This window comes from Trachurus trachurus (assembly GCF_905171665.1).
Source record: "Trachurus trachurus genome assembly, chromosome: 21".
Lineage (NCBI taxonomy): Eukaryota > Metazoa > Chordata > Actinopteri > Carangiformes > Carangidae > Trachurus > Trachurus trachurus.
The window spans coordinates 13030597-13045018 of record NC_139899.1 but is presented as its reverse complement, the minus strand read 5'-3'; the positions used below and the strand labels follow the sequence as shown (position 1 = coordinate 13045018).

At 40.0% G+C, this 14422-nt stretch overlaps 1 protein-coding gene across 2 annotated transcripts in view; it reads left to right on the top strand.

Moving 5' to 3' along the window:
- erbb4b (erb-b2 receptor tyrosine kinase 4b) overlaps positions 1–14422 on the top strand; it is a gene marked incomplete at its 3' end in the record, with an annotated part of 352419 nt that overhangs the window by 283717 nt on the left and 54280 nt on the right. For both annotated transcript variants that reach the window (XM_083996270.1, XM_083996269.1), the window contains exons 14-17: positions 2398–2491; positions 8544–8698; positions 10526–10570; positions 13943–14075. In XM_083996270.1, coding sequence (XP_083852396.1) covers positions 2398–2491; positions 8544–8698; positions 10526–10570; positions 13943–14075 — 427 coding nt within the window. The remainder of the gene's footprint in view (positions 1–2397; positions 2492–8543; positions 8699–10525; positions 10571–13942; positions 14076–14422) is intronic.

Genomic DNA, 14422 nt, shown 5'->3' with positions numbered 1-14422 from the left:
GACATTTTGCCTTGCTGAACAGCTGGAAAGATGCTTTTATGTTCAAAGTCCCAAGTTGATCAAAAAAGTTTTGGTGGCCGCATTGGAGAAGATTGAGGAGGACCGGAAGGTGCTGTTAGGGCAGGGGGGCTAGGCGTGTCACTGCGTGTCACAGTCACTGCTTGCGCACGGGGCCACGCCCTGCCTACCTGTCCACCTGCACGTCAGCACCACCCACACCATCAGGGTCACCGGCACAGCCAAACAGGGCTTTACTGAACGCAATATCAACCCCGCACCTTCTTAGCATTGTCACACATTGTGTAGTCACACTTGTATTATAATTTTATATGAATTATTTATAATCATTGCCTGTAGTTATTTATTATTTATAATTCAGGCCTATAGTCCAAGTTTATGTTGCACCACCTTGATTGCATGAGAGTCTAGACAACTTCAAATCAGGTGTATTACAAAAACTTAAAGGACAGGCAGCTAAGGACACAGTGGTACAGTACCAGTCAAAACACCTACAGTATTAATAAAATGAATAATTTTTCTTAATACTGGAGATTCCTGTGTTTAAAACACAACAAAAATATCAAAATTTGACTCCAGAAAAACTCTTTTTGTAAAAAAAAAAAGAAGAAGAAAAGAAAAAAATGTGAGACCTAGTTTGTGTAGAATTAGCTGCAGCAGCACAAGGGCAAGAAAAGAAATCCCTACACAGCATGCAGTATTTATTGTGTTGTGAATTTACTTTTCTTTCATCTCACCTGAGTATATTGACAACACAGCATGGGCCAGGCACTAGCAAAATGGCAAGAAGCTTGACTTGCTGTATATCTGAAATGCTTTCTGAATGGCTGTTGAAAATGTTTACAAAGTCAAAACAATTTGGATGTTATTGTTCATAATAACATACAGGTGTTTTTACTTGTACGTGTCAACGCAATGGTTTGGCAGTGATAATTATGTGTAAAAGCCTTTTGAAATGAAGTGTATTTTTCATCACACCCAGCTACTACAGATTTAATATTCATGGTACATGTGTCGCTGCATCTTTGTCCTGCAACAGAGAAAATACAGGAAAACAGAGCAGAGCAGAACACTGTGCCACAGTCTTTAGTCCTAAGCGTCAATGATATCTTCCAACGACACAGCAGCCTTTATTATTTCAACCAGCACACACCCAGACAAAAGCTTAGCTCCCTAGCCTCCTGGAAGGTTTTCTGAAGGCCAGATGAAGCATAATTAATACTAATTTGATTTAGATCCCACTGGGCTGACTTTTTTTTTTTTTCTATTGCCAGGATAGAACGTTCAGTTTTCTTTCCCTGATCAAAAGAGAAGGACCCAAAAGTCTTTCTCCTTGTCCTATAGTGACAAAGGCAAAGTGCCAACTCAGTCGCACTGTGGTCAAATTTAATGACTTTTGGAGGCCACTCTGGTGTTCTACTACAATAAGGGGATTGTAGAAATTGAATAACAAGGCACTTAATTTAATTGATTTTTGAAAACGTTACACCCCTAGCAGGTATTGCACCTTTCAACTGTGTCGACCCCCTGAGTGATGCTATCAGTATTACAGTTAGCTAATTAGCTACAATGCTTGTGGGTAAAAAGGTTTCTGTGTGTGTATGTGTGTGTCTAGGGCTACATAATGTATTTGTAGTATACATAATAATAACATAACATAATGTATAATATTGTAACAAACAAGGTTAAATCTATCCACTACTAACACTTCCTCTACATCGTTCCCTGCAGTATTCTTAGCTTTGAAAGTGTTACCGTGAACCCTGAACTGACTCAGACATGAATGACTGAAAAGGATCATTCACAAACTTGTGCTCAACAGGATCAAAGCTCGTTAATATGGCCACTGTAGAAGGGAGAGTAGCTGATAACTACAAGTGTGAAACAATGAAAATGCTAATGAAGTGTAATATCTGATCCCATGAAACTCTACTGATTTGTATATAAGTTTATTATTTTCATTTATCACCTATTCATTTATTTATGGCATAGGTTGATGTGGTATTATTGCTGTTATATTATATTATTGTATTACGTATATCATTATTGTTAACTTTTTTTTGTGTGTGTCTTCTCAACATTAGCCTCCTGTTAGAGAGAGTTAGAGAGAAAATCTTTTTTTTCCACTTCATTATCTTGCTTGGCAAAGCTTGGTTTAAGATAAATATGTTTAATGATTAAATGACATGAAATGGAGGAGATAGATGGTTTATTGCCCAGTGTCTCCCTTCAGCTAAAGCAAATGAACACATTTGATACAAACATCTATACAGGCTGAAGACACAAAGCCTCTTTCACAAATAATGTTTTTTTCTTCTTGTCTCTCACTCTCTTTGCTCCCCACTCATTTCAATCCCTCCATCCCTCCACCTCTCTCAGGGATATTCGAGAGTATGCCAACGGGTCAATGTGCGTGGACTGTGATGCCCAGTGTGAGCGAGCCGACGATGACTCTCTGACCTGCCACGGTCCGGTAAGCTTCCCCCTGTAGGCAGCACTAGTGAAGCAGACTGACTCACTCACTGTCGTCGACAGCAAAGAGGGCTATCGTTTGAGCAGCTTTTTTACATTTCATTTCATTTTATCTCATCATTAAAGAGGAATACCATTAACATAATAAAAATAAATACACATGGTGGCATGATGCCATCGTTGAAAGACAAACTGCAGAGGCCACACCCCAAGACTAATCTAAGTTATAACGTGACAGTGAACAGAAGGCATAAAAAGGCTGCCTTTTGTGAATTAAGATTTATGCTTTTTACCAGATAGGTTCACAATTTTTAAAGTTTGTCTTCCAACAATAATCAACAAATCCCCCCCATAAAGAACACTGCTTCACTCTCCACAAACCAAAAAATTACTTGGGGCTGCAGACATTCCCTGTGGTCATCTCCAACTATGATTAATTAGTGTATTAGCACTTTATATTAGCCTCTCAGCTTCACTATTGATTATGTCTCATGTTCTGACTCCAAGGCAAAACTGATTGTTTTAGCTCAGATCAGCACTAACTGCGTTATAATCCTCGAAGTGTGTGTATTCAGTTCATGTGCATTTGTATCGAGTAATTCTGGTTTTGTTTTATGTGAACCATCAGGCACTCATTCAAGGACATGTTCTTTTTTTCTTTTGTCCATCCATTAGCCATACCGCTTATCCTTTTGAAGGTCGGGTGGGGGGTGGTTAGGTTAATACCAATCCCAGGTGGCATTAGGAAAGTCTTTTTTCCCGAAGCATAATTGTTTTTCTTTTCTTTTTCTTTTTTTTTTCTTCAAAAGCCATTTATGCTCGCAACAAACTTTTGCATTTCACAGGCTCTTAGAGGAGCACAGCAGCTTGCTGACAGATTGTTTGGAAGCAACTGTACATTAGAAAAAAATGCCACAGTGAAAAAATATCTCTGACCTTCATTTCTGTTTGCCTCTTGTACACCCTCCACCCACAGGCACATGAGGCCCCTGATCCTGTGCTTTCTCTTGAAATCTTATCTTGCTGTTTGATAGAGAGGGATGTTTTGCGACACATACAAGCCAGAGGGCCATGTGCTGTCTTTTGTGTCCCATCACACTCTGTCAGATAGTTTGCTCACACTTTTCAAGTGTGGAACTATTTTTTTCCCCGAAACCACCATAATATTTGTGTGTGAGGCACATCTGTGGTTGTTGGTTTTTCAAATACATATTTGTTGTTATTGGAAGAGATTTGTTTGTGTGATTTGGTCAACTTTGTTCTTCACTTGATACTTCACAGCCCTGCATTTGCCTTTCTTTGACAAGTGATGGTAAGATGGGTGCTATAAGAATAAAACACAGACAGAGACATCAGTGCTAAAAGGTTTAGAGCAAACACTTCAAAGAACTGTTAGATATTCTTTAACCTGTGTAAACCTAAGTCCCAGTGTGAGGGATTAGGTGGAGCAATTATGATTTGATCAGTGCATAACCACTTTTACCAATGAACTGGTATGTTTTTAATGGCTTGGAATAAGCCTGTCATAAAGGTGCAGCTCCTCTTCCATGAAGCCCTCCACATTGGACTACCATGTTTTTACAGTAGCCCAGAGCAGAGGATCCAGACTCTGACTCTGGAGGTGGCCTGACACGATTTTCTGTTACCTGAAGCCACTGTACGTTTTCTGGTGAGATGAGGCTGGTATTCAGGTGGCTGTATGCTCACTGCTGGAAATCCTACCCACTGATATTTTGATGCAAAATCATTTGAGGCAATGTTCAGCCTCTATTTATTTATTTATTTATTTATACAGACAGACATACAGATTTTAAAGTGAATGTTTCAGTATATTCTTATTAACAATCTTGTCATCCAAAAATGAGGATATCATGTTGAATACAATTCAATTCAATTCAAATTTGCTTTATTGGCATGACAGTTAAAAGAACTATGTTGCCAAAGCATTAGGAATCAATGACACAATACAACTCATGAAACCAAATATATACAACAATATACAAATAAATAAAAAGTATACATAAAATGATTTACCCTATGCGTGTGTATGAGCATGCACACACATTGACACTGAACACATCAGTGATATGTTTATAGACAACGTATTTGTCTTCTCAAACGATCTCATCTCATACTATCTCATAGTGTAATATAAACCTGTATTGACTACAACCATATTGACACGGCTCAGTGGCAGGGGACTCAAGTGCACAATTCCAAACGATAGTGCAGTTTAGAACTCACATTTATTGCACTCAGGGCAAGCAAAGAACAAGAACAAAAACCACAGACTCGACTTGAAACTAACAAGGAAAAGCTTGCAATGGTTGACGTGACAAACAAGACGAACTCGCAAACACTAAGCACAAGACTTAAATACACAGGGGGAGACAAAGACACAGGTGAAAACAATCAGGGTGACATCAGCACACAGGAGAACATACTAGGACAGGAAGTCAAGACACCTATACATATTACACGTATTGCACTACTAGGCATTCATTGTGCTTGGTCACAAGGTTAGCCAGATATTGTGGTCTCTTTCAATGCAGAAAAAGTTCATAATGACTTCATGGACAAGAGGTTAAATTACATTTAATCAAAACCACAGTCTTTCCCAATTTTTAATCAAAGTGGTCTTGTTGCCTGAACCTACAGTAACCACAGACCACACTGTATGCAAACCACTGTCTCTGGTGTGACAGCGGTATGCCTGTCATCCATCCAAACCTCTTCCTGGTGACTGTTTTTATCCTCACTCATCATAATCCATTCATTCAAAACAAACGTCACCTCTGAACATAGTCTGGCCACTGATTACACATCTGAATGTGTTTGCTGTTAGTTTTACAGTCACAGAGAGAGAGAGAGAGAGAGAGAGAGAGAGAGAGAGAGAGAGAGAGAGAGAGAGAGAGAGAGAGAGAGAGAGAGAGAGAGAGAGAGAGAGAGAGAGAGAAATGTGTTGCTGTTTATAATGAAAATGTATCAGTGTAAACTGTTGAACCACATATTTGCGTCATATGTGCAGCACAGACTCACAAATGGATTACAGCAATCATGTTATGGCTACAGTGCTCGTAGAAATCACATTAGACTTAACACAGTGATTTGATAGGCCAATAGGCCTAATGCCTTGTGTGGAGAGAGATCAGAGATAATACAGGCTTTGTTGTGGACAGAACAGGTGGTGGTGGTAGATCTGGAGTAGTTTCTTCTGCTGATCACCGAACACAAACACACTTAAGTGCTTTTGATCGAGCCCAATCATTGTGTCCTCACTGAAAGAGTGGAGTGGTCATACATCAGTCATTTATTTAAAGACTTTGTTCTCCTCAGGGCAGCTCAAAACAAATACTATACTGAATTCAGTACCTTACTGTAGTTTTCTGCAAAGACAATATTTGTTTGACTTCAAAACATGAAGTTACAAATAGAGAAGATTGTTACAGCGGCCATGTACAAAATCTGTTCAGAATGGAGAAGGACATATCTCATCCCTCCACTTCTGTTTTATAGTTTCTCTCGTCTCCATTGTCCTGGTGAGCTTGAAGAAAAATGTCAAAGCCTTTATAATGTAGATTTCTACAAGTGCCCTCTGCATAACTGTATATTTGAGGGTGACACTTTACGTTTCTTTCTATCAAGTTCAAGTCATGTTCTTCCTCTTTCTTTCTAGCAATATATTAAGAGCTTCATGGTCACTTACTGTACTGTATATAGCAGAAATGTCCATGCCTGCACATGTGCATGTTCAGTACATGCATTCATATAGTTACACATTTACATTAATATAAGTGTACTTTACAATAGATTTATTTTTCAAAGCACAATTTCACATGCAGCATCCAGATGAAATACATTTGGCTTTCTATTCCTTTATGACCTCTGAGTTAAAATGCCAACTATCATCATTCATCTCCCCACTGTGTCTTATCTACCATGTCTCCTCTGCCCTCTTTTCATCTCTCCGCCTCATCATTAATGCTTAAAATTATTTTGTGGTGTGATTATTCAAGACTTCAGTAGATTAGTGTAAGGTCTTGGACTGTGCATTATTGTAAAATATCCTATAAATCCTTCCTGATATACCTGACTATGCTTTGAAAAGCCTTTTATGTGGCTGCCTGTTAAACGTCTATGTTATGAGCTCTGACACCATGAAGAATAATGGTCAGGCACCCTGGGATACTTGTATGGTTTGCGCATGGAAAGGAGGGAAAAGGCCGAAGCCATACCTACACACATAGACACACATATCCAACATCATGGCACACAAATGTCAACGTTGAAAGCACAAGCAGACCAATTTAAATTTACAGCAGGGTACTTTGGACACGGTGCATCCCTGTCATTTTTTGGATGCCCCAGTCACCCGCTGGTCCAAACACTGTTTGTTTGCTCTGTCACATAATTTAGCTTGCTGGTGTGAAGGGATTATTGGATATACACAAACATAAACACACACACAGGGATAGCTATGGGTGGGAAGACACTCATAAAAGTGGCTGGCTCAACACTAAAGCCAGTGAGAGCAGTGAGACTTTCAATTTGCATAATTATACCAAAGTGAATGCACATTCACGCACGCACACACACAAAATTGCATGGAAGTTAAAAGGACACACACATATAGGCATTAGTTAGTATAGGCCTATAGACACACACACACACACACACAAACTCATCTACAGACTGCTCTCACAGTCACTCCTCCATTTGTCAAAGCATAGTTATCCACCTTCAGTATCATCATCTACTGTCTGTGATACCCTCCTTCCTCTGTGTGTGTGTGTGTGTGTGTGTGTGTGTGTGTGAGTTTCTCACTCACCTATATTTGTCATATACGCAGTATGTGTTAACATATGCACTGTACCCATTTTTTGTATTTGTCCACAATCTAGCCATTCATGTGAGTGAAATTCACGGCTGTTGATGTGATTCCCATTCACTGTGTTAACGTACAGTTTGTGTGTGGTTGTGCTGTTTGTCAATGAGATGTTCTTTAGGCCTGTAGATGATACCAGGCCTGTCTGGGAAAGCTCTTTGCCTCTCTTCTTCTCCTCCCCTTCCTCCTCCCTCGCCTATATTAGCTCCATAAATCCTGTTCTAGGCGGATTGTTATGGTCATTGTGTGTGCTGTGAGCGATGGTTATTATCTCCCTGCTCCGCTCACACTGCTTTATGTGTCTCGTCTGCTCTCTCCCTCTCGTCCCTCGTTCTCTCGTTTTCTCTCTCCTGTTCACACCATATCTCTCTCGCTCTTACTGACTCTCTCCTCGTCTCTGTTATGCTGCATCCACGTCCACTCTCTCTCCTTCACTTCCCCTTATTACTCGACAGTACTTATTTTTTCACTTTGCTTGTCTCTCTTCTCACCGCTCTCACATTCAGTCTTTTGCTTCGTGCTATCTCTCTTTTGCTTTCACTCCTGCACAGGTGCAAGCACAACAATTTAATCTATCAAGATGCACTACGCAAGTCGATCATGTAGAAATATACCCATCAATCAGTCTGTTTTATAATCTGAGGCTACAGCAGATACCTCATCCTTTAAATTTGCAACAGATTTGTCCTTTATGTCTGACTCCATGATGTCAACTAGTTATTCTCTTTACACAGGGAAAGCATGAGGTCAAAACTTGAGTACAAACTGTCACCTAAACATCTCTGAGTGAGAGTTGTCCTGAGAAAGCCAGACTCAGTAATGACAAAAAGACGTGTTTTCTCTCACTACACCCACCAGTCATGAAGAAGTCAGAGTTTTCAAGAAAAGTCTGAGTTGTCTTGAATGGCACTTGCCACTTACTGCCAAGTAAAACTTTTATTTTTCTCAAACCAGATAGTCTTTAATCGTTGGACTTGTGCCATGATGCAGTTTTAAAACTCACATACAGTAGAAATGACTCATGCTTTGATTCATTATCTTCATAATAGAAATGAAATATTTATAGTTCTTAGTGCTATATCAAATTGCAGCCGAACACCTTGCTACTGTTTATACATCAGCTCCATGTACATTTCATTAAGAATCACTGTTTTGTAATTCCCCAAAGGGCCCAGAGCATTGTGTGAAATGCCTTCATTTCAAAGACGGTCCAAACTGTGTGGAAAAGTGTCCCGATGGCCTTCAAGGTGCCAACAGCTTCATCTTCAAGTATGCTGAAGCCAACAACGAATGCCATCCCTGCCACATCAACTGCACCCAGGGGTAAGTGAAGTCAGGAAAAGTCCGGTCCGGAAACCAAGAACCAGAACCAACCAGATGTCCCAATTTTATTCAAACCAATATGATAAACTTCTGCCAGAGTCCAAGGTGTTTTTGGCATGGTTTATGGTCAGTCTTGTGACAAAATAATAAATATGTTGTTGAATCTGTGCTAACTTCTGGCTAATTGTATAATGTGCGGTTAGCAAAACAACTTGCTTGACCAACGTGGGAAACTTTTACTACTATGTTACTGGTGCGCTCACCTGCCACAGCTCAGAAACGGGCCCTACAGGTAATCACCACATCACCAAGCTTCCAGCACCACCTGTTTCACAAGGATACTTAAATGAGTTTCCCTGTAGTACTTTCTGGAGTCACTGAGCACCAGCAGAAAATTCTCAATCACACTCTAAGTGCATTCGGCTTTTATATACATAAATAGCGACTTAACAACGCACACTCACAAAAAGTCCCTTTCACTATCCATACCCTGCAGACGTGCAATAATAATCCAACATCTTGCAGGATAAAAGAGATAAAGAAAGAGGTGAAGCAGAAAATGAGAGAGAAGAGACAGACTCAAACTGAGAGGAGTCAGTGAAATACCTTTCCACTCTCCATTGCCCACTAGCCACTGATCGCTCAATGAAATATTACACAAGGGTAAGACATCATTTTGTATTTAACTCCACAGGGATTTTATGTCACTTCTCTGTATGTTATTTCTCATCTTCTGAGTGACAAGCTCCCGCTCACTTGAGCATAACAATGCAGTTGTAAATGGAAAACACCCAGCCGACAGCTTTATAATCAGGTCCACTTCTAAAAAACACAAACTGAGGGAGTGAGGGGTAAAATGGTAGAGACATGAACTTAGAGGGAAACAGACAGCACCAGGACAAAACCAATATCCTTTACCTCTAAACATTTGGAGGGCCCACTGAATTTTGGAGCAATATTAAGTCTGTCAGTCATGGTATATGATGCAACTAGTGCACACTGCACAGGGAAGATTTGAAACAGGACAGGTGACACTTTCAGAAGAAATCTTTGCTTTTCATCAGAGGACAGTGTAATCTGTCACTCTGAACTTTAACACATTCCCAGAATGAAATTAGAGCTGAGAAAGAGATACAAAGATCTGAGTTCTGAACTCAACTCATATTTCAAGTGCACCATCAGACATCAGGAGAACACATGGGTTTGCTGATGCTGTGACTTTAAAGGTATAACCTGCCTTGTGCTTTTACAACTAAAAGCCAGAGTTGAACACAAAAGTCCTCTCAGCCTCTGTGTCCTACTGTCTTTCAGCGTGTTTGATACTAAGCAGGCAAAATAACACAGAAAAATGGACTGAATCGAATTTCTCATTTACTAACTTAAAAGCAAGAGACAGAACCAGATGGAGGAAGTAAGACTGAAAGGTACAAAATTGCAGGTCTCTGCACCTCTTCAATGTTCAAGAGTTCTGAAAAAGATGAGAAGTTATTGTGATATAGAACTTTTCAGTCTGCCTGAGACAGATGCATATTTAACTGAGGGAGGACAGGAACTGCTACACTTTTTTCCCCATATCCTTATCATGTGCATCCTGTGTAACTGTGTTGACAAGAGGATCCTGTAGTCATTAGGTTTTGTGTTAACAAGTGCAGCTCATGTTGTCTCAGTGATAGGACTACATGATGATCACAGGTCCTTAGTGTAAAAGGGTTTTGACTGTACCTGTTAGTTATTGCTTTGGTCAGCTCACTCCAGTGTATCCTAATTTTCAGATATGTGTAAACTAAAAAAAAATGTTTGAGTGTTTGTCCTGTATTGTTTCCTTAGGTGCATTGGTCCAAGACTCCAAGACTGTATCGGCTGGATGGACAGGTACAAAATGTATTAAATCCCCCCTGCACGCACGCACACACACACACACACACACACACACACAGAGAGATCCAAGAATCAGTTAGTGCTAAGGCCCAAAAGTGTCCTTAAAGCCACTCTGTGATATTCATGTTGGAGGCTGGAGTGTGTGTTTGTGTGGTTGTGTGTGAGCACAAGTAATTTACCTGGTTCTTGATAAATTGATAGCACTTTAGCTTTTGTTCTGAGGCTATGGGGGAGAAAAGGGAACAAACTGCCGCTAACAGTTTACAGCAAATGGATTCTTGATGCTTTGGCAACATAGTTCTTGCAACATTCATGCCAATAAGGCAAATTTAAATTGAATTGAATTTGAATTGAATTGAATTGGATTCAAGGTTTCATAAGAGAAACGGTTTGGCATCAGGTGAGGTGGCACTGAGAATTGTTGGATTGGGTGTTTGGGAGATGATTTTTTTTTTTTAAAAAGGGGGTTAAAAAAGTCTGATAATCACAGTGAGCAGTCAACAGTGTAGGCAGTGTAGACTTACTGGTGGGCCTGGAGATCTGCAGCACAACAATGACACCAAAAAAGAACAGAGTTATGCAGAAAAGAAAGTGCTGCAATGGTAAAGAACAATGCATGACTTTAAATGAGATCATCAAACTGGAAAAATGGAGACACACATAGACTAACTTGCAGCATAACAAGAGACCATGGGGGCTGCTTAGAAAAAGGGATCATACAGTTAGATGTGTAGACAGTGTGATAAACATTTACCAAGTACTGATCAATATTCAGTATCCTTAATCTTTTACTGGGATCAATAGATGCTGAAGGAGACACCTGCAGTTTGGAGAAAAACATCCCACAGGGGAGTGTTTAAAATCTGCTCTTTTCCTCCTGTGGGACACTGCCAACAGACTGAAGGGGAACTGCAGCAGATGGGGAAATGTAGTTATCAGCTGACCCAGTGAACAGGGTAGACCTTATCAGATCTCGGAGAGCTGTGGCTCGGATGCAGCGGTATAGATTCCCAGCTAACACCAGCAGTGTTGCACACCTTGTAAATCTGGTAATTTGTTACATGATGGACGTATCGACTTCTCAGCACAAATGAAAGTGGCTTATCAGAAACAGATGATTACACTAAGCCCTCAAAGGCCGATGTTCCACCTGGCATTAACGTGAATCTAGTGAAGGGATTGTGTGCATATCTGATAAAACTGGATTAATCACTTTCTGTCACAAACTCATGTAATACTTGGTTGGATCAAACTGACTATGTAATACCTCATCCAACATGTTTCCATTTGACGGCATCTTTTCATTTAGTTGAGCATCATATGAGCTGCCTCTGGTTTGACAACACTGTGTTCCTCATTTGTATGATTCAGTGTCCTTTTTTTAAATTGTGATGTCGTTGCAGTGGATCAAATGCATTTCTGATCATGTGGCTTGCTGGGTGAAATTTAGAGCTATATGTCTCGAGTACATTATAATGCGGTCAGGATTCATGCGCTCACTCAAGGGACCTGTTAATATCACTCGAAGAAACCACGTAAGTGAAGCGTGTGGATTGAATTAGATCATCTACTGTGGATCTTGATGCTTAAATTGTATTTTGTCATGTGTCAAATCCTCTGGGACTTTTCTCGCCAACTGCCTCAGCTATAGTGCTACATTTTTAATTACTGGGTGGCTATCAGTGGTCTTTTTCTCAAGTTATTACAAATACTTACATCATGGTATAGGAATGTGCTCTCACATGTAATGTAACTTTAGTTACTGATTTGATAAACTATTAAGGCTAAATTGCAAGAGCCATTTTGACCCTGTGAACCAGGATTTCTGTGATGTTTCTGAAAACATGGGTCACTGAATGAGAGACATAATAATGTTGAAATATAGACTCATCAGCCATGCAAACACATACTTTTGCTCACTTTTTTTGATACAAAAAATGTTCATGCTCTGCGTAAGTTTTCACTGAATTCCAGCAAATCCTGGCCAGCTAATTACAAGAGCAATGATTGTTAAAGCATCTACAGAGAACTTTCATTTTGTGTTGATTTTGGCGACCGCTGTGGACAAAAGCGGTAGCGTTTTGCCGGAATGAAGACTGCGTTTCCCATGAGCTTCAGCGCGTATTGTCGTACGTTTTTTTTTTTGCAGTTTTACTAATATGAAGCTACAACTAGGAAACAGTCAGCTTAAGTGTACAGTAAAGACTGTAAAATGAGTGGAAACAGCTATCCTGGCTCTGTCCAATATTTAAAAAAGAAAGAAAGAAAATCCTAACACCACAGCAGTATCACATACAATCTTTGTACAAAAAGTGTAAAAACAAAACAATACAGTGAGCTATTCGTTGATTTTTACAATAAGATTCATAGGTGCTGTAAGATAACTCACTCTCCTGGGTCTAGCTTCACATGTAATAGACTCTGTAAAGATGCCAAGAAGCATATTTCTTCAATGAATTGTGACCTGACCTTTTGAACATCTAAATTAACTCAAACAAATGTATACACCCCTCTTGTTAATTACCCTGCATTTCTGCCACAAGTTACATATTGGCCAATATGTCCACCTGGCTGATTTATTAGTCAGCTCTTTACCACTGGATGTTCAAAGTCCCCATCTTGGTGATTTTCGTCTTGTGCAGCCAAAGAGAGAGATGTGGGGGAGAGATACAGAGTTCTTTACTTCCCATGAAGTCAGCTGACTGCGATAAGATTTTATGGGATGCATCCTTGCGTGTGTGTGATATACAGTTCTGAATAACAGCTTTTTCCTACTGATTTAGGGCAGAGCAGAGCAGAATATGCATGGACCAAATTTGGTTCTTTCATTACAGAATGGGATGGGGGGGGGGGCTGCTCTTCCTGCCCACTTCTGCAGCAGCTCTGTAGACAGTTTGGAGAGCATATCAAGAAAATTACTTAGAGTCTAGGTTTCAAATGACAGCGTCGGTGTGGTGCTGAGAATTCACTTTGATGGTTATTTCCATGTTTTTGATCTCAGCCTTGGTTTTAATGAGAGTGCATAGAGCAATATTGGTTACCAGATAAAATTCAGAGCACAAACAGTCAAAAACTGGAGGTGAAGATAGGCTACATAAATATATATATGTGTGTGTGTGTATGTGTGTTTGTGCGCAAGCATGCAGTGGCGTAAGGATGATGCTAACTTCTTTCTTTTTGTTTTCATCCTCTCTGCTTCTACTCAACCTGTCCACCCCACCCTCGTTTCTGTCATCATGTCTGTCCTCCCGGTGACAATGTGCCATGTTTTGACATTGCCTGCATCCTTTTCTGTCTTCATCATTTACTTTTCATCATTTACACCATTTCCCTGTCTCTTCTCCCTCTCTGCTCACTTGTCTTAAGAACTCCTCTGATCGCAGCGGGGGTGATCGGTGGCCTCTTCATGGTGGTGATCATGGTGCTGAGCGTAGCAGTGTCTGTGCGCCGGAAGAACATAAAGAAGAAGAGAGCCCTTCGTCGCTTCCTGGAAACAGAGGTGAGCAGGACAACAGATGAAAAAAACATAAAGAGGAGAGACTGTTGCCGGTAGCACTTAAAAATAATATTAGTAAGACTATGGATGCCTGAGAATCCAAGGGCCAAGGTCACTTTGTTTTCATCGAAGTCCACATTTATGCAGTACTGCTTTAGAAATCAAGCTGTCTGGGTTTAGAGAACTGAGAAGACTTAGATCAACAGCAGATGGAAGCATGAAAGGAGAATTGGTCAAAGGGTACTCAATGAAATTACAAAAGAATTGTATATTTTCTATAAAGTGAAAGAAATGTCTTTGACAGATTATTTACATAACAGTTCCTGGGATGAATATTCCTTTAAATTTAG